Here is a 24,930-nt window from a genome sequence, read left to right as displayed (position 1 = left end):
TACTAACATGAATGAATTTGTTCATCCCAGAAATAGAATCAAAACCAGATTAACCTTTTTTATTATTATTATTGTTCACTTTCTGCCAAAAGAGTTTCTTTTTATGGATCTAAAAACACATTGGAAAATAATATATGGGTAGTTTAAATGTCATACATTGTAATCTTCCTTTCTTGTTATAAATTGTAGCCAGTTTGGACTAACAACCAATTTTTGTCTGGTAGTTGACTGCGTAGTCCAGTATGCAGAAGGAGAAAGGGTTTGTTCTATCCTGATTTACTTTGTTCTTCCCTATTTTTTTTCACAGTTCATTTAGTCAAGACTTTTCATAGCTTTGTCAGTTCTTTTTGTGTATTTAACACACCTGTTTGCAATGGTTACTTTAGTGTAAGTTATATTTGAAATGAAACATTTACTGTATTTCTCAAATAAACTGCTGTGATATACTTGAATAAAAGGTGCAAACTGTACATGTGAAGTTTGGTTTCATGAATGGAAAATCCAATGCTGTTATTCCTCCACACTCAGGGTCAGGGTTGAGTGTTTTTTTTTTAAAGGTTGTCAAATTTGGCACAGATGTGCTTAAGGCAAAGATGATAATTACATTTTCGTGGTCGAAGGCCAAAGATCACCGATGCTACAAAAACATGTGTTTGGCCTCGTGAATGTGGAGTGTCAAGCTTGTTTTGGACTCAAGGATGAAATTATTATTTGAACATTTTCCAAAGATCAAATGTCAAGGCCACTGTGATCTTGCAGCACATTTTGACCATAAAACATACGTAAATTATGACAGTTTGATTTTTAAACGGATATAATGAAGTGATGACATTAGTCTAATGTCAACGTCTCTAGCCATTATAAAGTGCTGATGCTTAGAGAGGGGAGACTGGGGAAACGTGTCTGGCTGGTGACAGAAACCACTGTGAGGTGGAAATTCTAGTTCTTAGGAAAACACTGAAAAGGCAATTGTTTTCAAAAAAGTCTACACAACCTGATATTAGTAAAGACATTTTAGTTGTCGCTCTTTTTCAAAAAATCACACCTCGATGTTTTTACATCCCAAAATGTTCTTCCCACCAGTGTGTTGTGATAAATGCTTGTTAGAGACCTCACTTGCCTCTTTCAAGTAAACAGACAAAAAAAACAACATCAAAAACCAGACTTGACAAGGCGTTCATTGTTCTGGTATATGTATTAGGTTTCAATAATAACAATTGTTAATTTCTTCTTTTTGGGTACAGATTTACAGACATACCATTTGAATCCAACCTATCAGTTTTTTCTAAAAACATTTATACAGAATTGCCTTCAGGTTTTAAAATATACATATTTCCTTCCTGTATTTACAGAATACCAACCCAACATCTTTTGTGGGTTGCAATGAGTCACATTGTACAAAACAAAAAAGAGGTGGGGGTGGTTTGGGGGGGAAATGGTGAAAGACAGAGGAAAACATGAATCAACAGATAACTTGAATGATAACAGTCACAGGTGATTATTGTGCTTTTATCCGGAGGAACTGCCCCAACTTGAACATCTGCTCCAACATCAGCGGAAGGGAGGAATTCCCTCTCTCTCTCTAAATCCAGCGCTTTCTTTTTCCCAGAGAGCTTGAGAGTATAAATCAAGGGGGGATAAAAAAAACAAAAACAGGCCACTCACCCTCCAGATGATATCTCAATCAGCCTGGACTCTCAAAAGAACAAAGAAAAAAAATAAAGATTTTCTCCTTTTTAAACCCTACCTGACCCACATCGTATGGATTTCCCTATGTTTAGCAAGTTATTTAAAAAAGAAAAAAAAAGCAGGGTTACACAGAGTTCAGATCTGTTTTTGAAATTACCTCATAAATCCACGCTCACTGCAGGAATGTCACCTCCTGCCACAGTGGAGAGAGGAAGCTCGTCAAATCCACTGATGAAGAGGAAAACAGTCGGATTCCTTCCCCTCACGTTTCCTCCTGTCCTGTAGATGTCACTACTGAAAAATGCTCATACACCACAAAGGAACTCTTCTCTCTAATGAATGACTATGAAGCCTAAACCTGTCAAAGACGACTTTACTCAAAACAAGGACAAGGATCTGGACCTGCGATGGCTTTTCACTGCGCTGTGTGTTTAAGAAAACAGGGAGGCGGTGAGTTTACAGAGATCTGGAAAAGACAGAACTGAGAGAAAGAAAAAAAAATTACAGCCTCGTTTAAAATCAAGGAGGTTGTAAATTACTAAGAGGGTCCCTGTGCCTGGTGGATGGGAGGATGAACTACTACCATGACACATACAGTACTGGAGGTTAGGCATGGCCACCTGACATGGCTAAGTAGTTGAACATGAGTACATTCTGCACAGGGCTTCTTTTTTTTTTTAGGGAGGTGGGACGGGTAACAGGATGGATGGATGCTGGCGTCAAGTCCAGAGGTTGTTGTCTGACTGACCGACCGACCGGCCCGGCCCTAAGCTGCCGTCGCACACTGTCCCACAACCGGAGCTCAGCTGGTGTTTGGCGTCGACCCAGTGTCATCGGGTGTGTGAGAGGCCGGACCTCAGCCGCTCTGGATGTACTTTTTGATGACCACGCAGCCGTGTCTGAAGAGCGGGCAGGGCAGTGACTGCAGGAGCGCCCAAGTGTTGGTGCAAGGGTCGAATGTTTCCATGTTGCCCAGGGCCGGACCCTCGCTGCTCACGATGCCTCCCGTGGCGTAGATCTTCCCGTCTAGGATCACGGCGCTGCGGAAAAAACACACATTTGTTTTGTTCAGATTTCCACTTTATGATCGGGAATAGTTCAACATTTTGGAATATGGAGCGCCATATTTTGCCAATTCCTGTCTCTCTCAACTGTCCTATCAATTAAGAGCATGATGCAGTTGTGGATGTGTGTTATTCTCTTTCAATTGTGTAATAATGTGTATAGAATGTGTTACCTTTTTATGTGGTACTTTATTGTTGCTGTCTTTTTTAAAGGATGCCCTTTAACATCAGGCAGAGTGACTACCGATGAAAATTAGCCTTTTAGCTAACACTTTTAAAAATGTTTTATTAATGTACACTGTCCCTTTTCAAATAAACTAATAAATACATTAATTAATTAAAGGCAAAAGCCCCCAAAATATAATTTTAAAAAAACAAAAAACATTTTGGAACATACAGTATGTGTATCCACTTTCTGCAGGTGGTCAGATAAGACAGTTGATACCGTGCTCATGTCTGTCCATTAAATATGAAGCAACAGCCAGCAGTGCGTTGGCTCAGTTGAGCAGGGAGGGAACAGCTAGCCTGGCTGCCGTTTTATGAGGAGATTATTCGCCCATTTGTTGGGGTCAGTTGTTTAATCCAAAGAAAAAAAACTCAAGTGTGAAAACATCAAATCCCCATTTTACAAGTGCCGGTTTCTTGGCTTCGACCAGAAACTATCTTGAATTTCTGTGTCTTTGCTTTTGCACGCAGCAAAGACACAGCTGGACACATAACCCCCATTAAAACTGTGAAATGTGTTATAACTCAACAATTACTGCCCGAATCATTCAAACAAGATGTAATGAATTAATAAGTGAGTTCTAGGCAACGCTCTCTTACCAGGCTAGCAGCATCCCTCTGTTTCCAGTGTTAAGCTAAGCTAAACTAACTGGCTGCACACCAATGCCTTATATTCAATGAATAGATTGGAGTCGTTTCAATCTTCTTATCCAACTCTGCCAGAAAGAAACTACTGCTTTTTGAATTTTTAGATTTTTATTGCATCAAACGGTTAGCTGCTGTGTTTTCCTTATTATTAGTGGTCTTACCATTCCCTTTCTTATGAGTGCAATAGAGATCCTTTAATTGCTGCTATTGCAAACGTGTTCTCCTGACGCTGTTGCATAATACAAACATTCAACCGGTCAAAGACATCATCCGTGGTGCAAAGAATGAGAGGTCAGCAGTGTCACTGAGATAAGTGGGTGAAAGCAAGTGTGAGCTAATGTGAGCTTTGATGTTTGATAGCCACAGTATGAGTCACAGCGGCAGCAGTATTGCTCTTATTGTTAATCGTGACCAAACAACAAAGCCAGACAGAAGACAACATCTTCACAAAGCGTGCCGATTGTCATGCTGGGCGCCACGCCTGAGATTATTTGACATATCTAACACAAGCTCTCGACATGTCCAACAAGGCTACTTTGTAAGGTAGGGAAAAAAACAACACACACACACACACACACACACACACACACACACACACACACACACACACACACACACACACACACACACACACACACACACACACACACACACACACACACACACACACACATTACATTTCCTCTTGAGGGCAAAAGAGAAAACTAATGAAAAAGCAAATATCTGTACAAATGTAGTCATTTGATATGAGAAACAGAAACAGGAGTTTGTGTGCAGAGAGGATTAAAACTTGGGCTGTAAGCTGATTAGGGCTTTGTACTCCTATTGGGGTTTGGAACGATCTGCATTTACATAAGGTGCACGCTCAAACACACACATACACATACACACACACACACGGAGCGAACAACATGCAGTCCTATTGCAGAAATTCACTACACTGTTGGGACCGAAAAAGATTATTACATAAAGCCTAAATCTACTCAGAGAGAAAGCACAGCTGATCCAAAATGGAGAGCATGCAGGGCAAAGCCTGGAGCTGCTCTTCTTGATAAACAGAGGAGGAGGTGCAGGTCTGCGGAGGGGCCGGACGCAGCCAGGGGAGAATATCAGCTCTCCTGCACAATGACCTGCTAGACTTCATCTTCTGTGCAGGAGCATGCAGTGCAGATAGGGCTGTTTCTGAGTAGTTCCCTTTTGGCAGCTCTGCATGTTTGTTGTACTCCCCCACCACCACCACCCAACCCCACCTCCCTCCATCTCTTCCTCTCTTGCATCAGACTTAGTTAAATGTAGCAGAACAGCTGCCTGGCGTGTGCTGCTGCAGCTTATCAATAACTCTGACAACATGATTTATGTTATACATTCTGCACATAAGATCACTGTCTGTAATTGCTTCCCAAATGTATTTCACGCATGCTTCTTTCTTTCTCAGCTTCTGCGAAAAAAAAAAAAAAAAAAAAAAAAACAGCTCGGGCCCAGAAAATTGTGAGTTCATTATCCAGCAAACTCCACACCTCAGTGGCTTGAGCTGACTGGGATATTAGGACATGATCCCACTGTTGTTAGTTTCCATTTATCTCCCTTTATCAGCCATTATGTCTCCACAAATTCTATTAAAGTTACAGGTGTAGACTGCAGTTTTCTACTTTCACAACACAAACATTACACTTACACTTACACAAGCAAATCTCTCTCTCTCTCTCTCTGAGTCAACTCTAATAACTCTGGATAAAAACACAACAGAATGGGAAATACTTAAAAAGAAATCTGATTAACCAAGCAAAGCCTTGTTTCTTTCAGGGAGACAGACAGAGTCCTTGTTACTGATCAAGCTAATTCAGCTATCAAACAAGCTCATGAATTAGGAAACTATTTTAATTTTCGTACCAGAATAGCGCCGATTAAAAAATCTGTCAGATGAAAACTGGTTTGGTTCAAATTTTAATTAGCTAATCCAAATACATTTTCCCTGTGGCACCTTTTACCTGTGTCATTACACAAGACTGACGCATTACTAATAATCTCAAGGTTTGCATACAGACAACTAAAAGGAAAAAAAAAAACTGAATTATGAGTGGAGAAACAACCAGATGCATCCACACAGATGCACTTGCATGGTCCAATTAAGCAATTACCATCTAATAATGTTCCATGGCATCACATATAAACATGCTGGGGGAGACCAGTCAAATCTGATTTTGTATGAGGATGGAGAGAGGTACAAGGTCTGTGTGACTTTGTCATTGGGGGGGGGGGGGGCTTCAGTCACGACGGCTGCTCAACTGGTTAGTGCTGCAGTATTTCCCTCAATGCAAATCTTGACAACCTTTCTAATTGTAATAAGCCTGGTCTTAAGAATGAAGAGGTGATATCTGATGCCATCCTAATCTTTGATAATCAAGCCAAACATTTGGCTCAGTCTTTTTTCCACCAGCTTAGCAATCAGATCATTTTACTCAATCACTGATCTTCAGAACTTTACATCCTTTTATTTATTCTCGGCCTCCATCCATCAGCTTGTACAAATTGCTGCTGCTCGACTTATTACTGGAAAAACCAGCAGGTACAATCTAATGACTCCAGTGCTCCCCTCCCTTCAATGGCTCCCTGTTAGACTTCAGATGGAATTCAAATTTTTATGACTGAATTTTAAAGCCTTAAATAGCTCTGCTCCCAATTACATCTCCACTTTATTGACATGGTACGTGCTCAACCTGCGGGTGGAGGCTTGGTGTTCACCTCAAGGTCAAGGGTTGCAACTGAAGGTGATCAGGTGTTATCTAACACTTTGGAAGTGTCTCCTTACCCAAATTAGACGCATATTTGTTTGTCTTTAGTCATGTCTGATATGTGTTTAATTGATATTCTTCCCTAAGGGATCCATTGTTATTGTTTTCATATTTCATTGCCTTTACTTTCACTAACTGTCTGATCCTTTTGTATAATGTTGATGATTTGCTTTTCTACACTTTTAATTATGCTCATCTGGTTTTACCTCTTGCTCAAGGGTAAGTCCCAGGTAGGTTTCCTGTGATTAAACATTTCTATCCAGATGGGGGTGGTCTCATCCACAATGACAATGTCACCAGTCATAGGTCAGTGGTTTGAAAATGACGTGAACCATATGATGCAGTTGCCAGATCTCCACCTAACAGGGGGATCTTAGACCACCATTCAAACCCCAAATAAATGAATATTCTTTGGAGGAACAGTGTTCGTTCTTCTTGTAAAGTTCAGACAATTTTAGAATCAGTGCCAATGAGCAATGAAGCTGTTCTGAGCCCATCACCTTTCTAAGACACTTAATGTTGGTTTCCCCTTGATGTATCACCTGTCTTTATCTTTTAAGGCTGTGAAATAATGTCACAGGGTATTTAACTTACATGTGCTGCTGCAACATTAATAATCTCTTACCTGCAGAACTGCCGAGAGTGATTCATGTTGGGACCAGCCTTGATATTGCCTTTGTCTGGGTCATAGATAGTGGTGGCTCGAGCATAGGCTCCTCCCAGGATGAATATGAAGCCGTTTAGACTCACTGCAGGGGCATATTTGTTATCTAAAGATATGAGAAGAAGAGAGAGAGAGAGCGAGAGAGAGAGAGAGAGGGGGGAAGGAGAGGAGAGATTTTTGTTTAAAAAAACACAGCTATTGTTTGCATGCCATTCTCTCACACAGCAAAAATTCTCATTCAGTATAATGGTCTCAATTTGTTTTTCGCTCTCATTCTTTTCCCTGCGCTCCCCGGGCCACATGCAAAAATCATCATCAACATTCTCCTTATCACTTTACAGATGTGCCATTCTCAAGATTGGTTTTGAAGAAAAAAAAAACAGAATAGATGGCAAACCAGTGAAAAAGTGGAGTTCATAAATCACTGCGGCTTTATTGGGTTCTGCTACGAAATATGTTTGGGCTTGGCAGCAATATAAAAGAGTTACCTAAGTCCCAATGATTCACAATTGCATTACGCCCTCTGGCACCTCCATGGATCCGGGAGGAATAAATAAATAAATAAGTGAATAAATAAAAGAAAATGCACTGCACATGTATTGGAAATACATGAATGAACAGGTGGGACACTGTGCATGCTGTATAATCCAATCTGATACAGTAGGCTATATAGCACATGAGAAAAACAAAGGCGTTGAATCAGCTCCGCTGAAGAATTACAGATGATGGGAAACAAAATGAAACAGTGGTTTGTGTGGAAACGACGACGCTGGAAACCTGCAGCTCGTGAGCAGCAGCCCTGCTGTGTGGGAAGAGAAAGTATATTTCAAACTCAGAGCAATTTCTCTTGAGCAGACTGCAGCTGGCCAATTTACAAGCAGCATGAATAATGCACCGACACTTGGCCGTGAGCTGCCGTCCTTGCTGTTTTCTGCCACGGTGGACGGACATCCCTCATTGGAGACGGGCGGGCGGCAGGAGGAGTAAAGCCTGACGCCTCAATAACGGCGACGCTGCAAGCTTTTTCCATGTAGTGAACCTCCTCCCCGGTTTTTTCCACAGCTGCTGAAAGGAGTCGGACATGTTTAATTAACAGGTCACCCCCGGAGACGAGAGGTGCTTCGGCTGTTCCTCATACCGACTCTGTGAATGAGCCGCTCAGTAACTGAACAACCCATAATGTTCTGTAACGACACGACTGCGGGTCTCCAGCGGGGATGGGAATAATGGTGTTATAAAATAATGACGCTACTTTTTTCAATAACGAGTAATCAAAAAAAGTTACTGTTTCCCCCGTTATAAACCATTGCCGTTACTCGCTGTTACTTGACTCAAGATAATACACCCGTTAAAGGGACAGTTCAACATTTTGGCAAATTCGCCTATTGCCATATTCCCTATAGTCATAGAGGTAGGTTCATTACCTTTAATTATAAGTGCATGTTGCTTTGAGATCTGCGGGGCAGAGACGCAAGCTGCTCAGTGAACACAATGGAGGTGAATGGTACAGGTCCCTTGTCCCTCAAAACTCATCAAATACACAATCCAACAACTCCAAAGCTATTAAGTAATAATAAACTGTATTAGTACAAGACAGAGTTGTTTTCAAGGCAAATGCATAGCCTGAACTACAGTCCAGACACGGCTGCTGGGTGGAGTGATTTCAATAGCTCAAGTTGTTCCGAGTATTTGCTTCATCTGTTGTAATGTTACATAATTATACATGATTATCTCATAGCGTGGTGAATCTCTAGGTCACAACTTGTCCACCAGAGCGTTTTGGAGTTGTTGGATTGTGTATTTGATGAGTTTGATGAGGGACAGGGGACCTGTACCGTTTCCTCAATTGTGTTAGCTGAGCAGCTCACGTCTCTGCCCCGCAGATCTCAACACAATAGGCACTGATAATCAAAAGTAATGAACCTATCTCTATGACTATAGGACGGCAATAGGCAAATTTGCAAAAATGTTGAACTATCCCTTTAAGGTGTATGTTATATAGACATTTTTTTCAGTCCATCAACTAGACGGAAAAAAGCAGTACATCTAATAACCAGTCGTTGTTTTGGGGGAAAGTAACTAGTAACAATAACAAATTTAAAAGTGTGTGTTAATGTGTCCAACATGGTCTCCATCCACATCAGCAGCTCTGTGAGGCTTTGAACTAAATGTTAACGTGAATGTGTTAGCAGGATGCACACAACACAATACACTGTGTTTGTGTGTTTGCATTTCCTAATTATCACTAGACTGAATAATGAACACGACTGACTGAGGAATATCATTAGTTAACTTGGCCACAACACAGAGAACCTGGGCGAGGTTTGACCTGATGGCGCCCGAACAGAAGTCAGAGACTAACCAAAGTAATTACAATTCATCCTGAGGCGATGTTCCCGACAGTTGTTGAGACATTTCCCTCAAAGCCATAAATGTCAGTCTCGCAGTGGCACCGGAGGAAAAAGTCAAAGGATCACCAAAGTCGCTGCTGATTCATCCTCTGGGGAGCAGGGAGGTTTGGACTGAATGTCAATCTGTTCGATAGCTGTTAAGATATTTTAGTCTACACTGAGGTGGTGGGCCGACCTGTGGAGGTTTTTTTTTTTTTTTAAATGTCTTCATGTTTTCCATTATCACGCTTGTGATCATTTACACACTTGAAATCAAGTCATGAACTTTCATGAACTCATTGGCCTCATGTCTGCCTGTGAGAAACAAGCCTGCACAGACTGGCCCTCCTCACATCCTGTATGAAGTCTTTATTTTCTTACTTTTACCTTCATCTCATTGAGATGCTGCTGCCAGTCTTACTATGTGTGTATATGTGTGTGTACTGTATGTGTACATGATGTTTTGTGTTAGGTCCCATAAATACAGAACACTCATTTCTCTCTGCTTGGCACCCGAGGCAGAATAATAACAGGATGCTCTCAAAAAAAAAAAAAAAAAAAACCTTTCCCTCTCTTCTCCCCATGGAAACTCTCACCATCTCTTGGTGCCTCTCTGCTGTGGCCCGACAGCACGCAGCAGGATTTGGAGGAGTGCTTGGGATGGAGAACTGAGCAGGTAAATCTCATTCTCATTTGGCAGGACTCAGAGGATTTGCTTGTCAGGGTTCAAGATCTCTTCACCACTTTGCTTTTGCATTTATCCCCTGTCCGTCAAGCAACACAGATGGAGTCAAGAGTGCACACGTTATGTCTGTGTCTGTCGAAAAAAAAATTTTCCAATTCTGAGACAAACATTCCTATTCTTCTACTCTTGCAGTGGAGCCTGTCTAGTTTCGCCGCTCTGAGGTTAGAAAAACCTCTAGTCAAGAATCCGTAGCTGATCGGATTCTACATGAAATATGAATAAAGGGAAGGTGGAGGGGGACCAAAAAAAAAAAAAAAGACAACAAAACAAGGTTTGAGCACGGCACCAGTGATAGAAGTACAGCTGTGCCTGCGGGGCAACATGAACTGACGCAGCCTCTCACACCCTGATAAAACAGCTTAGTCACCGAGTCTGGGACCCCTCGGGCTGAGGTCAAGGACGAGCAAAGCAGTGAAAACACAGACACAAACACACACACACCTACAGTATGATGAAATTTGCGGCTTCTGTCTAAACAAACACCTTGTTGTTGCTCCCTGCCACGTTCCTCCCTCACATCCTCTCCTATCTGATTCCTGCATCAACACAGCAGATATCTGATCCTATAAAACCAGAGCACTACGGCCGCGATAACACACATAGACCCACGCACAAATATATCACTGCTCAGTCAATCAAACCAATACTGTATACTGTATAGATCTAGATAAGACCGCTGGCTCTGATAAAGACTCCCAAACAGCAGGCGTCATCACAAAGCCGCTGCATTACATCAGCAATGGAAACGTGCGGGCGGTCACAGACAGAGGACGGATGGGAAATAAACAAGACATTCTCCAACGGAAAAAAAAGAAGAAAAAAAAAGATGGTGGACGGGCGCTGGAGATCCTCTCCAGCGTCCTAGCAGAGAGCATGAAGCAGCGGGAGAAATAGGACAAAGGAGCTTCAGTTCTTGTTGCCAGAAGCTTAGATAAGATAACAAGAAGGTAATTGGAGCAGCAAAAACATTTTTTTTTTCACACAATGTCCTTTTATCTGGTGTGAGGAGAATAAGAGCAGCTTTTGAAATGATGGGCCAAAATGGCAGAAAAAAGGACGATGTGTTTTATTCAGTGTGATCGTGAATGGGTGACGGGGACGTGTCCAATTAGGTAACTATGGAAACATCTTCTCCACCTCTATCTCTCTCTCTCTCTCTTTTTTGCTTTGTTACTTCCCCGTCCTCTTCCTGCCTCCATTGCCATTTTGGCCGCTACGTCATTTGCGACGGTAATTGTTCGGCAGTCAATTTCCTGATGAAGCAATCTGGACAAAGCACTTCTGCTCTGGCTCTCTGGGGCCGAGCAGCTGATGGAGACCTGTCCGTCACCTGGGGAAGGTCACCGGGGACACTGCGGGGCCTGGGGGGTGGGGGAAGTCTGTATCACACACTTTTTTTCTCTCTCACACGTTTAGAAACCCATCAAAAATCAAAGTCAGGAACACTTTGTGTGTTTTTGATGCCTGGGCTACACTGCAGTGCTTACCTGTGTGTGAAGCCCACACCACCAGTGCTACTGCTGCAGTGCCTAATCACATCCAGTTCACCTTTGATAATGGCCATCAATAATAGAAGATTTGATTTCATTCCATTAAAAATTTAATTTATATTTCAAACTACTGCACTAATGTTCCGTTCGCTTATTGACATAATATAATTATATTCTACAAAGAAGGTATCTGGTGTAACTACTGTATAGCCCTCACTTTTCTCATTCAATGAAATGCAATTGCTTATAAAGTATATAACAAGTTAATCATTTCAAAGAAGCACACCACAGCATAGCTGCTATGAGATACTGCACATAGGCATAGAACAGCTAAGAGCACATAAAAGAGGAGACATAGATAACCTTCACACATACACATGCGTCAAACACTACATCCATTAGGCCTCAACCGGAAAAATGAGTTGAAACATTTTCTTTAATCATTTTCCTTGAATGGTTTCTGCCCAGCCTGGTGGACAAATGATGTCCAAAACCATTTGAATCATGAATGTGATGTGATTTTCATTCAGTATTGATCTGCTTTTTATTTTTTATTTTTATTTTTTAATTCTAGTACTGTATGTGCTGAAACCTAGATACACTATTGTGTAACATGTCTATGCTTCTGTGAATGTTTTTCCAATGCTTTTTCAATGTTTTTCAATATGTTTTTCCAATATGTATTAAAGGAATAATTCACCAAAAAATGAAATTCAGTCATTAGTGACTCATCCTCATGCTAGTGTGAATACTCCAGAGAAGTTTTTTTTTCCTCAAAGTGCATCTGGACACCCGGGAGGCCGGTTCGTATACGAAAACTTTATATGAGAGTAATAGGGCCCAACACAAAAATGTCCATAAAACTACACAAAAACCTTGTAATATTCCTCCATACTGCTCGTCCACTGCAATCCAAGTGTCCTGAAGGAGAGTTTACCTCGAAACAACGTCATTTAGGACACTTTTACAGCAGTCCTGTATTGAATTTGCCTGGGGGGCGCTCTCGCCCAGATGAATTTCATTTTTTGGTTTGTTAAAGGTTTCTCGATGTTCCTCAATGAATGTTGGCCAGTGGTTCTGTCTATTTTTCAATTGAGGCCACCTCATCAGATCAGACGTACCATTGGAGGCCATTGTTTAAACCTGAAGAAGATCACGCTGGTGGTCGAAACGTTGTTTGTTTAAATTAATAAAAAGTCTGAAACAGAGTTTTAGTGTGCGGGCTCTACGTCTTTCTGCACTACTAAAGGTTAAACCCAGCACCCATAGCCGATGTGCATATAACCAAACCCAACTTTTAAGTATATAACAATACATACTGACAACAAATCTGTCCACAATCTATTTTTGTAGATAATGCATGAAAATTTGGCTCCACCGCAAAACCCCCACATCATCTGTAGTTCAAGCTGCATCTAAAACACATGCCAGAATGAAAGCAAAAGGCTACATGGCTGTCACACACAGGATGTCAGTAGTTTTTGCAGATATTTGGTGATGATCAAGCTGAACATAGATGCTGAAGATGAAGAGTAAAGATCTCACTTGAAGTGAAGGTAACACTTTACAATAAGGGTCCCTTAATTAACGTTAGTTAGTACATTATTAAGCATTAATATATAAACTAATGTGTTAATTAATGCTGAGTAATGCATACATAATGATAACTACATTATTCAACTTTTATTACTAACTTTGAGTAGTAAACATTAATTAACTGCTTACTAATAGGCTACATTAATTAATGTGTCTCCTAATCCTAAGTAATACATAATAATGATTGTTAATATATCTGTAAACAGTTAATTAATGCTTAATAATGTACTAACTAACGTTAATTAAGGGACCCTTATTGTAAAGTGTCTCAGATTTCATGCTCTCCATTCAAAAGTAGTGGACCCACTGTCTCCCAAGTAAACTACTGTAGCATAGGAAATTCTATCTGTAACATATAGGATACATATGGAAGATTACAGTATTACATGTTCTGTTGGAGTCTGAGATGTCGTCTCAATCACATGAGATACAGAGCTCTGCATGTGTGGGTCACTGCTCTGATTCATCATCTGCTACATTCAGTTACTGATGATAAAGAGGAGTGTGTCTGGAGTGACAGAGTGACTCTGTGAATTAAAATGAAATGTATGTGAAATTAAGTGGGGGTGTCACCTCTGGGAAATGTGTTTTATACAGAAAAATCCTAAGCCAAATGAGAGCAAGGATTTCAATTAACTGCAAATCTGGAAAATAATAAATAAATCTGTCAGTATGTATCAAAATTGCACTTCTTTGTACTGCAATGCCACGAGGAATGATAAGTTAAAAAGCTGTATGGATTATTCACACAGTAACAAGGACATTTTTGAAGAGATGTTGCAGGCTGATTCTTTTAAATGTCATCTCTCTGCGCTGTGAGCGCCACAAACAAAATTCCTTTCACCTCCACTGTATTGGGGTGGAGGCAGAACTCTCAGAGACAAATATCTCAAAACTTTGGCATTTTGGTAATTTGAAGGAGCTGACCTTTAAAGAAAAGCAATGAGGCTTCATAAATAGTTTACCGCATGTGTGCGTGCTCAGCCCTGCTCCCATGTTGCGGTACATATGGCTGCTCAGTGGACAGATATTGAAGACAAAAGAAGCTATAGATGAATGGACCTGCAGAGACACTGTGCATCTCAATAGACTTGTTGAGGGGACTATTTTTGGCACGAGTAATATTATTTTTCACTCTGCAAGAGATAGGAAGTCAGTCCTGATAAGTGTTTGTGAAACCCATTTGCAGGCCATGCGGGAGACGGTCCATGCAGAGGGAAAACACACACACACACAGGCGCACAGTTGCAGAAAATGCACACAGCTGTATTTGTGTCAGTCGATAAGACAGTGCTGAGACAGAGCGAGGAGGTGTATGGATGGGGAGACAGTGAGACAGAAAGAGGAGGGAGGGGTGGGGGGGTGAAGAGAGAGATTAGTGATGGAGAGAGGCGGAGGGTTGATGGAGAAGTGCTCCCCACCCGCTCACTAAAATCATCGCCGGCCCAATTTCACAGGAAGCACTAAACCCGTCCATTATCTCCTGGCTCGCTGGCTGTCAGACGCAGTCTCATCTACACTCTGACAGATGACGGTCTGTCTGTCTGCGTGTGCCCCACACACACATGCACACACACACTCATAAAGACAAACAGCACACATGCGCACACACATGGAGTAACCTCCTGGCTCGTTACATAATTCATGCGGCGTGTACCTGTGCCTCTGGGAGATGTATGGTTGATATGAGGTAAGCAGAGGTTGTGTGTGTCTGCATCTGTGTGTATGTGTGTCTGTGTGTGTGTATGTGTGTGCACTTGAATGTTTCTCACCAGACGACTTTTCTCTCATTTCTCCTCTGCCAGCTGCTCTGCCACCCCTTTAATACCACTCAGCTCTCGCCCCAAACACCCACGTTACATAATCATCATTTCGCTCGCAGTAGTCTCTCTCTCAAAAAGGCACTAATAACAGAGAGCAACTTTCCTGGGCCGCCGTGCTGAAGGAAGTGCCTCTGTGCAGGCGCTTTTAATGACACAAGAACAACTTCTTGTCAGGAAACATTTGAATTTAAATATATTTCTGACCCTGCCGTTCTCTCTGATGCCTGCTGCTACGAGTGTCGCCTGCAACACTAAGCCACTATCTAGGATAATGATTCTTTTTTGTGAAAAGCAGCATTTGGATGGCTCTTTTCCCTGAGAATCCATCATGTGCCAATGTCTTAAATAGGCTAATTCAGCACCAAAGATAGAATTTCTTTTTGTGTATTTATTTTTTTATTTTTTTAGTATTTATTTCTGCAGCTTTAAAGGAATGTTTGCACATTTTGGGAAATTTGTTTATTTGCTGTTTTGCAGAGGGTTAGATGAGGAAAAACAGTTCAGCACTTAATCCCTGTTTTGGTTTACATAGGGGTTAAAACAAATGATATCCAACATATTCATTACCTAGGCAATTTTAAAGGTGGTACAATAGAAATTTTGAAGACAGTTAAGGTAGGTAACAGGCTGCTTTAGCAAATGGGTATGAGAACATCTATTGTGTGTCAATCTATTGTGTGAACATAGTGACTCTGGTGAGTCCAGTTGAAATGTCACACGTATTTCAATGTGTAATAGTGTTATTCAGAGACTTGCAGGATATTTTCAAATCAATAGCCATTATTCCTATACAACATATTTCAAGGACGTATTTCTGTGAATAGGATCTTTTGCACTATGAGCACAGCTGTTAGTGTTTTAGGTCACGCAGAGTTGTTCACCGAGTGTTTTTCCCACTACCTTGGAGTTATGGCAGCTTGGTTAAAGTGTTTCTTCTGGTGCTGTGTCCTTCACAGGTCCCCGGTGGCTCTGAATGGAACGAGGCTGCAGGTTTGTGCGGTGAATAACTACAAAGCCTGGCCAATAACATGTCAGACGCTGTGGTCAAACCCACCTATCATTTCAGTTGTGTTCCTCACATCATTGTGGAAGAGAGGTAACATGGGAAATACTGAGTAGGATGATAACAATGAGGAAAAACTATCAGTATGGAGGAGGTCGTGCACTGATCACTGGCTTTTCTGTTGACATGACACCGGGTTAGCGATGAAATCACACACCGCCTCATACAGTCATCTCCTGTATGGCAGTACAGCATGTTGCCTTCAAAGGGCATAGGGAATTTAAAGTTTAAACAGAAGATATCAAAATCATAAAAACGATGTTATCGTGGTCAAATAGGTTGAGTCGTAGGAACACCTCTGTCAAAGTAATCAGCACAACTGCTCACATTTTTTTTCCCTCTTTTCATTCTTGTTTAATACGACAACACATGAATGAACGAAATAACCTCTGTTCTCAGAGAACTGGAGCAACCTGGACGACCTGAAAAGCACTTTGTCTGATATTAATGTTTCCCTACCGGATTTATGTAGGGACTTACTTTAAAAACCGTCCTGCTATCAGCGTATCGTTGGTCTGTTTCAATAAGCTTGTGAGTATAATCCTTCCAGGGGCTTTGTAATTCATCATGGGAACTGGTATTTTGTTTTATTATTTTCAAAATAGATAAATGAATGATTAAAATATAAATATATCTGTGTTTTCTGTCCTTATGCAACTGTAACTGTAAAAAACAAACAAATATAATATAGTTTGATGATGGACATTGATAGCAGCTAAACGGATGTAACACAAGCACAACAAGCACAACAGTGTATCTACAAGTGTTTTTTTTATATTTTTTTTTTACCAATCTTGAATAGTATTATTGACCTGTGTGAGTCAGGAGTTAGGTCAGTTGTTAAAATGAGATCTAACATTAGGTGTCAGTAGGTTGAGGTTAATGGGAAACCAATGCTTGCTTCAAATATATGATTTGGCTCAATTACTCATAGTAGAATAAAATGAAAATCAAGTGACATCTCATCAACTGTAAAAACGAACCATATTCTTTTCCGACTAAGATTCATGATTTCCTTTCTCTATTTTTAAATAGCCTGCCATTTGTTATTGATGAAATGGAAATGCAAACCTAATGTGAGGACACTACATTGTAGTCTTCTGCACACTAATTTGATCACATTCACATTTGGAAATGTAATGCAGCATTAAAGCTCCTTTCAGAGATGAGATATTCTGTAAAGATAGTCATCTGGAAATTGTGCATGAGGAGGAACGTCTTTGTATCTGTGCACAAGTGGAAAAAAAATCTGAAAAAAGTTGGCCTATTTTATGTGCGACTGTCCTCTTTAAAAAGCAACATAACTAATAGTAGCCAATAAAGCTTTTTAATACAAAACAAACAAATAAATAAAGGTGCTAATACCATGTTTATTGCTGCTGTGCCACCTGACATCTTCATTGTATCAGCCGCTCCTGGGTAACAATAAGTGCAACAATAAGAGAAGCCTTTTGCGTATAAATGGTTCCAGTAATGTTGCAACATACTTTTTCCAGTTTGGCTGTCACATTGCTAATGAAAATGGGTAATATTCATGTTTTTAGGATGTTTTAGAGGAGAGGGGTTCAGCTCGTGAGTGGATTATTCTCTCTCAAATGGAAAATGTTAAAGCATAATGAGGAAAAAGAGACCGCACGTTTGGGAATATAAAACCACATGCTGGCGCACGCCGGTTTAAAAGGGAAACAACAGCTCTGTCAGGATACAAAAGGTGAAGGTAACAATGGCAGCGTGTCCCCCGAGGAAGTAACATCGCTTCACTTTGTGTTGCGGCTTGTGTGTGAAAGAATGTGCTTGTGAATCTGCGACCAAAGCCGGGGGTGTGTCGTCGCCCTGTCTTACCTATCATGGGCGACTCGATGAAACTCCAGGTGTTGCTCTGCGGCACATAGGACTGGAGGACGCCCGCAGAGCGCCCGGCCTCGTTCACACCCCCAAACACGTAGATCTTTCCTCCGCACACGGTGGCGGCTGCAGAATGGACCGGCTTGGGCAGAGGAGACACCGTTTCCCACTGGTTGGTGATGGTGTCGTACCTGAAGAGAGAAAAAAAACAGGAGAAATGAAATTTTATACACAGTTACAGTAATTTAAATCTCAAATGTGTTAGATTTAATCTAATGTGTAATCTTAATCAAGAGAAACGAGATGGGATGCAGAGAAAGTTTCAGACCTGAACGATAAATAAAGTCATGACCTCATTTCTATTAAACCGACACACTTGGGGAGTCTCTAAATTATTCTAATATTCTGCAGTCTGTCATCTATACCTTCGCGCACATCAACTGTACACAGCAACACTCCGGTTTTTAAAGTTCCCACTGCTCCGAATTCACAGTGAAATGCTGGTTTTGGCTGCAGGGCTGACAGATATAATTAGCAGAATGCCTACACCACCAGGGAAGATGAAAAAGACCAACCATTACGTACAATGACAGCAATTAAAGCAATTACACAAAGCAACATATGTTGGGAGCTACAAGCCATTAGTCTCTAGAGTTGGGCTGTGTGTCAATGCTGAGCTTTGGACCTTTCTCACTGAGCCCCCTCTTTGGCACAGACTTCAACGCCGAGCCTAAAACTCAGCCGACCCAAACTGGCACAAACAGGCGCAGCCAGATAAAAGCGCCTGTGACACAATGGGCTGCATGACAACAAGACATTGGCTTATGGGATTGTGCCCTTGTCAGAGGTTGAGTGTGTGTGTGTATTTATATGTATATTTCTTAAATTTGCATTTTGTGTTAAGCGTGCGCGCCGCATGTTGTGCCTGTTCAGATATGTGTTTGCGTGTGTGTGTATTTTTTTTTGTTGCCCCGTGGCTCCATTAGCGCAGTGTGTTAGCAGTGTAATCCTGTGTCCATGGGCCACTGATCAAAGCAACCGCGCCGACAGCCTTCCAGCTGGAGTAGGCCTCATTAAAGAGCCACAAACGGATCCGGGATCTGTGATTAAAACACACCTCCATTCAGACTAAAGCGAGCCTTCTTAATCAAGGTTGTCTCTTTGTTATAAAAGAAAAACACCTTTACATGAAAAAACCATATCCCAGTCCGTCCCCTGAGACGACAGACCTTGCACTTCAAACAAAACCACGGAAGTGATGCTTTTAAAAAAGTAGACTGACTCCCACACTATCACTTGAAGGCAGTTTTTAAAGGACAATTTTCTACAGGGGTCAATGGCCTTCATTAGGTGTGACATCCATTCTGCAAGCGCACAAGTGTCTACTTCTGGTAGTATTCTTCATACTGTACTGTCAAAGACAAACAGGTGCGTAAAGGCATTTCAGTTGAGATGCTTTCCTGCTGCAGCTCCCTTGGCATTTGAAGCCAGGCTGAATTTAAATGACACCTGGAAGCCACGGTTGCATCCTGCTTCCTGCGAGAAGGCCCTTAGATAAAGTGTGAGTGAATTAGCCTTTGGGAATATTCTCTTTGGGGGTCTGATAACGTCCTTGGCAACAGCTGCTGAGGGGACAGCTTTAAATCGACTGGCAGTCTGAGAAAGTGGCGACACAGGAGACACTCAGGGAAAGGTGGACTCAAAACACTCAGAGTGCCAATTAGCATTGTTTAAACACACACACACATAACACACGCGCATGCAGACAGCGGCATCGGGTTGAGTAACTGAGCCCTGCTGAGATAGAAGGACCAACACGTGTCTCATTCTCTGGCAGATGTAATTACCCCTCGGACCACATCACGGGAGGTTCATAAATTTAAGGGTCGGACACTGCCGAGCAAAGCTGATTACTGGATACAAAGGCCGCAAGGACGACTGCAAACAGCTGCTCATGATGAGAAGAGATAAAAGAACAAAGACACCAAAGACTCAATGCAAAGAAAAACACTTAATATTACCTCAACCCTGGCCTGTACTGTTTTTCTTTTAAAGGTTCTCCTCTTACAGATTAATACACCGCAAGGTTAAAGCTGCAATAATCAATATTTTTATTCAAGCAATGCATCAAAGGACAACAGGTAATATAAATGAACCCGCTTGTGGTTATGAACCCACAGAGAATTATTATGCTGCTCTCAAATATACAGCATTTTTTTTCTTTGTTCGTTCTGTGGCTTGAATTCACAACCGGTGACTTTGCCGTTCTAATTCACTCTCACTGCTCACATCCAACCTTGTTTCAAGACTCAGAAGGTAACTGCGTTATGTAAAACCATCACCAGACAAGCGAGACAGCAACTAGCTGTCGAACATGGTGGGGCATTTATCTGCTAGAGCAGCAGCTATTTCCCTAAAACATCAAACTAAAAACAAGCTCAAACTAGACTAAAAATTGGACTTGCATTACTTTACAGATGCCCAGAAACATGACTTCAAATACGTTTAAAGCTGAACTCTTTGCTGACATGCAGGTGAGAGTATGTCAGTATTGAGTTTATGTTGTTCTTGCTGCTGTACCTTTAAATCATTTGAAATGTCTTTGCACGTAATTACATGTAATATTCAAAAACCAAGCATATTTTCTGAATGAATTAATAATCAGAAATAACTCAATGTTTAATGTTTATTAACATTAGTGCCAGCCCAAATTTGTTAGAGACCCCATGTTTTTCAGTAAGAAATACATCAAGCAGATAAGTTTTAAGGGGAATTGGTGTAAACATGGGAGAGCTGCTGCAGTGGAACGGCTCAGGAGTTTCTGATGAAGAGAGACGTAACAGATCAGAGGGAACTCAGTGTCTGACACAGTCTCAGAGGTCAAGGATCTGATTGAATTCATTACACGTGTGATTCGCCATCAGGCATTTAATATGGACCGTGACATTAGGACTGACACTAAAAAGATTTTCTAAGTGGGTGAATATTGTTCGATTACATCTCCAAGGCAGAGGAGATTGAGGAAGAAGGGGAACAGAAAAAAAACTGTGTTCATTACAACAAAAGAAATAGACTATATCTCTTTTTCACTTTCCTCTGAAGCATCCCGTCAGACCAGCCAGAAAAGGCAGACAGGGCTTTTTCATTGTTTCTAAGACAGTGTAGGAGTTTATCCATCAACATGTTGCGCCGCATCGATCTTTTAAAAAAGTGTTTATACACAAAGACTGATCACCACATGAAGCCATGTAATCGGCTGTAGCTCCTGACAGGGCTTGTTTCATCATGCCGGGACAATCATCTCTAAAATGCTGCTGCAGGGTTACAACAGAACAAACAATGTAGGATTGTGTTCTTTTATGTCGGGGATGGAGACGGAAAGAAAAGACACGGTGGAAGGTAGACAGAGACATTGTGAATGAAAGAAACAGGGCAGACTTTCAACTAGATTCGTCTTTGAATAATAATCTGGACAAAGAAAAAAAACATGCTAATGCCTGCACCATGCGTGGTGACTGACGCGTTAACAAATCAGCTTTAGAATTCAGTGTCAGCCAGGTGTGAAAACCATCCACGCAGTGCTAACTGTGTCGGTAGAAAAAAAGTAAGTAGCTAAACGTCTCTCTGGTCTTTTTTTCCTTTCACTGACCCACCAAGGTGAGAACCATTATGTTTGATCTCAACAGGTGAAAAGGGCCTCAAAAATGTACGGTCACACAGCGGCCATGACTGTTCTTGTTGACAGTAGATGGATGTGCCACCTCCCCAGCTGCTTGACTGCTCTGTGAATACAGCTCATGGTAATACAGACTCAGCCTTAATACACCCAGCTACATTATAAAGGAAGTAAAAGCACTAAACAACAGCTGCTAAACACACAGGTGGGAGTGGGCTGATCATTACCTGAATGATATTTACACATAATCGGCATTTATTGGTGATTGGTGCATCATTTCATTTTCTCTTAACAAGACTCATTATGAGATCAACTAAATGAAAAGATATAATCCAATTTCTTGCATTTCGTCTGGCTCTGCTGTATGGCTCCATGTTTCAGCGAAGATCCAACATTTTTTTTTTTTTTTTTTTTTTAAGAGGATGCATTTATTTTTTTCTTTAAAAATGCCATCCAATCTGACCAAGTGACCCAAAACCAACAAACACAGATGCATCTCTCAATATTTCACAACTTCCTCCCCTGTCTGGTGCGCTCGGCTCCAAGCCCCGAGGAGACATTAAACAAGTCATGAATATACTGTGTCTAGTTTTCCTTTTTTCTTTTCCAAGACAATACTACATTTGGACATGATGAACTTCCACAATATAATATATTGTGTCGTTTTCTCAAACGGCTGAGTAACTTTCTGAAATAGCCAGGCACTTTATTTGGCAAAGGTTACTCAAACTGGAGTAAACAGTTAGTTAATTGGCTGGGAAGTATTTATGGTGGCAGATTAATACGCATGCTCTAGTGAGTCTTTAGAGCACCACAATGTTAGTGTAGGGATCAATCAACAGACACAACAGCGCCCATGATCATAGTTATGAAGTAGCACATCATATGGCACGAGTCAAGAATGTGTCCTACATTATTTAAGATTCAAAGAGAAGAGGCAGCAGGAGCAGGAGCAACAGCAACAGCAAAAAAATCATTTTTCAATTTCTGTCGGATTAAAAAATGAAAACAAAAAGAGGACACGGTGGATGTGGGCTTCAGAATGCGTCTCTTGGAGATGACATCATCACAGACAAGCCGAGAAAATGTGGTGCGTGTGCAGAAACCGCCCCTCGGGCACCGACTTCATAACATTAGGAAACATACATCTGAGTCAGAGACCATAAAAATTAATGGATGCAGTGAAGAGTCAGGCGCTATGCAGCCCCCCGTTGGATTTCCTCGGTGGCGTTGCATGTGTAAAAAGTCTCTGTGTGTTGTTTTTCTCCGGGTATGAAGCAGCCACGGTGGAGCGGTATCAAGGCGCTATATAGAAATGGGTAAATATCAAATCTTGAATGAGTAAGTGGAAGGAAGTAAAGATGGCATAATGGTATGGCTGGTGAAAAAGTGGAAAGAAAATATTCTAGCCAATGTCCATCCTTTTGAAGATGACCACATACCCTCCATCTTTCCACCAGGCGTCTGTTTCTCTCTCTTACCCATTCACACCAATGATGCAATCTAATCATCTAGAAGATGCCCAAGGCCTCACAGCCAATACACTAATATGGTTACCTGCAGGGTAGTGTGGATGATGATGAACCACACGTTTCTTCATACCCCCCCTGCTCCCCCTCTTGCTCTCTCTTCCACACATAAACACGCACACACATGCGATAAACTGTAATAGATGGGCTGCCAGTCTTTTGAGATACTGACACATATTCATTTCCCCCGAGATACAAACTACAGCATATGGAGTGAGAAACGGGGAGTGGAGGAGTTAGATGGAGGGGAGAAAAAGAAAACGCCTCGCTCAGATAACAAAACCACTCGGGCCTCTACACACCTCGGTGCTGACAAAAAGATCCATTAAGAGGCAGAGAGGGTGCATCGTGCTGCAGTTATACAGCACCACTGGAATAGCACGCAAAACACAGAATGCTCAACAATTGCTAAGGTATCCCACACAGTAGCTATTAAAAGCCTTCATATTCAAGTGATTTACAATGGAAAAAACAAAACGGTATTAACAATACCTGCTTTATTCATTTGTTAACTGCCTACACTATGAAGACCCACAAAACACCACTGTAACCTTTACAAACTGTGTGTGTAGTGGAATGCAATGGGAGTTAGTGAAAAGAAAAAAAAAGAAAAAACAGTGCATTCATCGCCTGCAGAGAAGAGCTGATGCTCCAGATTCGATCGAGCAGCAACTTGTGCCCTTAAGTTACAAATTCACATTAATCCCTGCAACACCCTGACTGGCTATCTCACTCACTCGCATGAACACTATCTGTCTCTCTTGCATTTTTCTCCCCGCTGCCCCACACATACCCTCAGATACACCAGCCCGAGGCGTGAGGCGTTATACACTGGAAGTCTTCTGGGTGGACTCATCTTATTTTTCAAAAGAAAAACAGTTACACAAAAGTTTACAGACCAATCAAAAAGATTTTTTATCAGCACGGCACGGGTCGTTAAAAGTCTCTGCAACTATTGGATGGATTGTAATTAAACTTTGGAGAAGATTTCGTTTCATCCAAAGCTTTGAGGACATTGCAGAACTGATGACATCCCATCAGCCTCAGCTGCACATACAGAAATGTTTTGACACACACATGCTAACCTGAGATGGCGAATGAGTAAAAATGAGCCTGTAGTCATTTTTTAAAGCATGTAAAAATGATCACATTAGCATTTAAAGTGTGTCCAAGCAAATTTCCGTTGGTAGAATTCCATGATATATTCAACATAGAAGAATACATAATATTATTGAATGGCCCAATCACTAAACGTATGTATCGTGTCATCGGTAGGCTGAACAGTGTTAGAATAAAGGTTGACTTTAATCCATACAATCTGTCTGTCTATCGTACTGACGGAAATTTGCTTGGACAAACTTTAGCTTTAGCTTTTTCTGCTGTAAAAACGTTGTGTTGCATTCTGTTCATTGAGTTTCTCTACCCTTACCTGACCTCAAATATGAAGTTTGACATACTTAATGAATGTGCAAGGAGACATTGACTATCTCCACTTATTTCACAGTTAACCCCCCAAGTTTTCATTTCATGCTCCTTCTTGTGGACTTGAATGCCATTAAACCAGAATGCATCAATATATAAAGACATTTCACATGCAGCAGCTCCACAACTGGAAAAGTAGTTTGATCTTTTTCCAATACCGCCATCAGAACCTGCACAAGAAGGGAGCGGGAGCATGTGTGTGTGTGTGT

General features: G+C 41.3%; 1 protein-coding gene across 6 annotated transcripts in view; it reads right to left on the bottom strand.

Moving 5' to 3' along the window:
- Window positions 1-1,176: 1,176 nt before the first annotated feature.
- Window positions 1,177-24,930, bottom strand: part of klhl29 (kelch-like family member 29) — a 226,755-nt gene continuing 203,001 nt past the window's right edge. For all 6 annotated transcript variants that reach the window (XM_085771178.1, XM_085771172.1, XM_085771175.1 and 3 more), the window contains 3 exons: window positions 18,032-18,225; window positions 7,044-7,188; window positions 1,177-2,729 (listed from right to left, as the gene is read on the bottom strand). In XM_085771178.1, the coding sequence (XP_085627304.1) occupies window positions 2,546-2,729; window positions 7,044-7,188; window positions 18,032-18,225 (523 nt within the window). In that variant the 3' untranslated portion in view covers window positions 1,177-2,545. The remainder of the gene's footprint in view (window positions 2,730-7,043; window positions 7,189-18,031; window positions 18,226-24,930) is intronic.

The sequence above is a fragment of the Trachurus japonicus genome, chromosome 24 (assembly GCF_045865225.1).
Source record: "Trachurus japonicus isolate A0001 chromosome 24, Traja_1.0".
Lineage (NCBI taxonomy): Eukaryota > Metazoa > Chordata > Actinopteri > Carangiformes > Carangidae > Trachurus > Trachurus japonicus.
This window is presented reverse-complemented; position numbering and strand designations above follow the sequence as displayed.